Source organism: Lottia gigantea (assembly GCF_000327385.1).
Source record: "Lottia gigantea unplaced genomic scaffold LOTGIsca_232, whole genome shotgun sequence".
NCBI lineage: Eukaryota > Metazoa > Mollusca > Gastropoda > Lottiidae > Lottia > Lottia gigantea.
Window position 1 is genome coordinate 203,945 of NW_008708659.1, and position 2,806 is coordinate 206,750.

Below are 2,806 nucleotides of genomic sequence, written 5' to 3' on the forward strand. Positions count from 1 at the left end.
CCACTTAATCGATCAGCTGACTTCTCACGTAGATGTGAAACTTTCGGGTGGTTTCTTTTTGTGCTTTCCGAATATCCCATCCTTGTCTCAGATGCGGCTGATTTGACACTTTTGGGGGGCACTGCATTTGTTTTCCTGGGTTCTATGACACTCTGTGAATATAATTTCTTGTCTAATTGTTCTTTTATTGTGAGATTTTCACAAATGGTATGATCCAGAATATCCTGGAAACTGGACATCTTGGCTTTCATGCGAATCAATCTTTCAGCAATAGAGACATTGTTCAAATCTTCTGGGTAAGAACGGGGAATATTGCCAAGATCCACGGCGTCTATAGTCACTTTTGGCATCTTCTCATTCCTGTCTAATTTCTCCATGGCACCCATTATATCCAACAAATGTGCCCCTTTTTTAGGGACGCACAACCGAATCTTTCCGTCGAGCTTTTTCTCCTATCACATGTTGGTCACATTTAGACCATAATAAGTTTTTACTTTTGACTATTTGTTCGAGTGTGAAATGACCAAGAACTATGTTTTTTATGTTGTCATGAGTACTGTTCTGCATAGAAAAAGATATATAGCCAATGACCATATCAGTGATTAAAACTTGATTTTCGGTGATCAAGCTGTCAGTATTATGTTGATTACTACTAGAATCTGTCTCATTAGTAATGGTATTCACATCTACTGGTATCCTTCTATTGTTAGTTTACTTCACTCCAAACCTGACCTCATTACAACTTGAGCATAACATCACGTCACCTTGCGACATAACGACATCAACCCCTTTCCGCTTGAACGGACATGGGCCATCCGGTATTCCTTCACACCTCATTGCACCTTATCAAAGCTTACTTTTGATATACAGAATTTATTTATCCAATATTATGAAAAAAGTCCAAAAAGTCCCAAAATAATTCATCCAGAGGTTGCACCATGTCATCAGATATTACTTCCACATTTTTGTATATTTCAAAGTTATAGATTTTGTGAAATTTCACTTAATTGTCAGAGCACCTTACAGTACAGCCTTGTCGTCCCTTGGCTGTATTGACATACTAATACTCGCCCAACAGCATGACTTACCAGCCCTAAAACGTCTCCTACAACAACACTAGTATCAACTTCGGGACTAGATTACAGTGTTACCCTCGTATATATATATCGCCATGTTGAAAACATAATTGTGCAATTATTTCTTAGCTACTGCATAATTTTACATATATCTTAATAAAACAACCAATTCACGAAATATTGTTATTTGAGTAGAATAATCTTTTTGAACTAAAAACTAGATCGACTTGCGATTGTTTTAATTACTCAATGAATTAACAGCGTGCAAATCTGCTGTATTCTAGCAAATTAATCGTCAGACAGAGTAATCTACTCTTGCTAATTAGTAGTAAATGACTTTTCCGTGAAATCTACACCTACATACTTACCAATGCGAACACATTCCATTTTTAAGATAATGAACAATATAATCCTTTATTACACTAAATTACGTATTACATCGGAAAACTCAACCACAAATTTACATAATTATTAAAATTAATCCATTCAAAAATAGTCGTGTGTTATTTTTCTATGCAAGGACATATAGGTCTATGAAACAGGCTTGTCTTTCTTTAATTTGATATATATGTGAGTATTAAAACGAGTTCGTAAATTATTCTTAGTTTCTCCTTCATATTGTTTGGGGCATTTCTTGCATGAAATTAAATATATTACATTCGAATGTTCACATGTTAGATTTTCCGGGATCCGGTACCTTTTATTCGTAGAGTTGCTTACAAAATAATGAGTTTCTGATATAAAGGGACATGATTTGCATCTACTGGACAAACATGGAGCACTCCTTAAACCTGGAGGTACTTCGGCATAAAGTCTGTTTTTAGCTGCTATCTGTGCTAAAGTGGAATTTTTTTTATGTTTCGTAAAAATCGTTAAGAGTACCCACGCTTTTTTTAGTTTTGAGAAAACAATCGTACAGGCTTGGTTGAAATCAGAGGATCTTCTGCAAATTCGATGAAATCGTAAAACTTGTGACTTAAAGGTATGTTTTGGGTAAAGGAGCACTTGTGCAAGAGTTGATGAAATTCAGTTTCTTTGAAATACACTTCAATATCCAGTTTATTTGTTTCTGCTATGGAATCTCCCTTAAAGACAGTGGTATCGAGAAAGTCTATACTTTTGTCACTCACGTTTGCGGTTAGTTTGATAGACGGATGGTGGTTGAAGAGATTTTCAAATTCCCAAAACTGTTCGAAAGAATAAGTCCAAACCATAAAAATGTCATCCAAAAAGCGTCCGTAAAAAAGTGGGTCAAATGGACAGAGGGGCAACACCTCACGTTCCCACTCTGCCATGAAAAGGTTTGCGTACGAAGGGGCGAATCGTTTGCCCATAGCTGTCTCTAAAAGCTGTAGAATTGCTTCGTCGGGTCTGTTTGGATCTGGGTTTCTATTAAAAGCTTTACGAACTGCCGTTAAACCAGTAGTGTTATCGATATTGGTATACAGAGAAGAAACGTCGATAGAAATTAAAATAGCATTAGAATGAACTCGAAGAATTTTTATTTTATTGACAAAATCGGTTGTGTCTTTAAGGTAGACGCGATGTTGACATGCTAGAAGTAGTAAGAAATGATCAATGTATTCTGACACTGCATACGACTCACTGCGACAGTCAGATATAATCGGGTGGCCTTTAGGGATTTTATTCGAGATAAACCACTCCTTGGTTGGAATCTTATGGATTTTAGGCAAAGTGTACAAATGTCTCTCGCGTCAATCAGGTTTGGC

At 36.4% G+C, this 2,806-nt stretch overlaps 1 protein-coding gene across 1 annotated transcript in view; it reads right to left on the reverse strand.

Moving 5' to 3' along the window:
• Window positions 1–386, reverse strand: part of LOTGIDRAFT_175012 (hypothetical protein) — a gene marked incomplete at both ends in the record, with an annotated part of 1,210 nt that extends 824 nt beyond the window's left edge. The window contains one exon of the mRNA XM_009055112.1: window positions 5–386. Within this exon, the coding sequence (XP_009053360.1) occupies window positions 5–386 (382 nt within the window). The remainder of the gene's footprint in view (window positions 1–4) is intronic.
• Window positions 387–2,806: the final 2,420 nt, after the last annotated feature.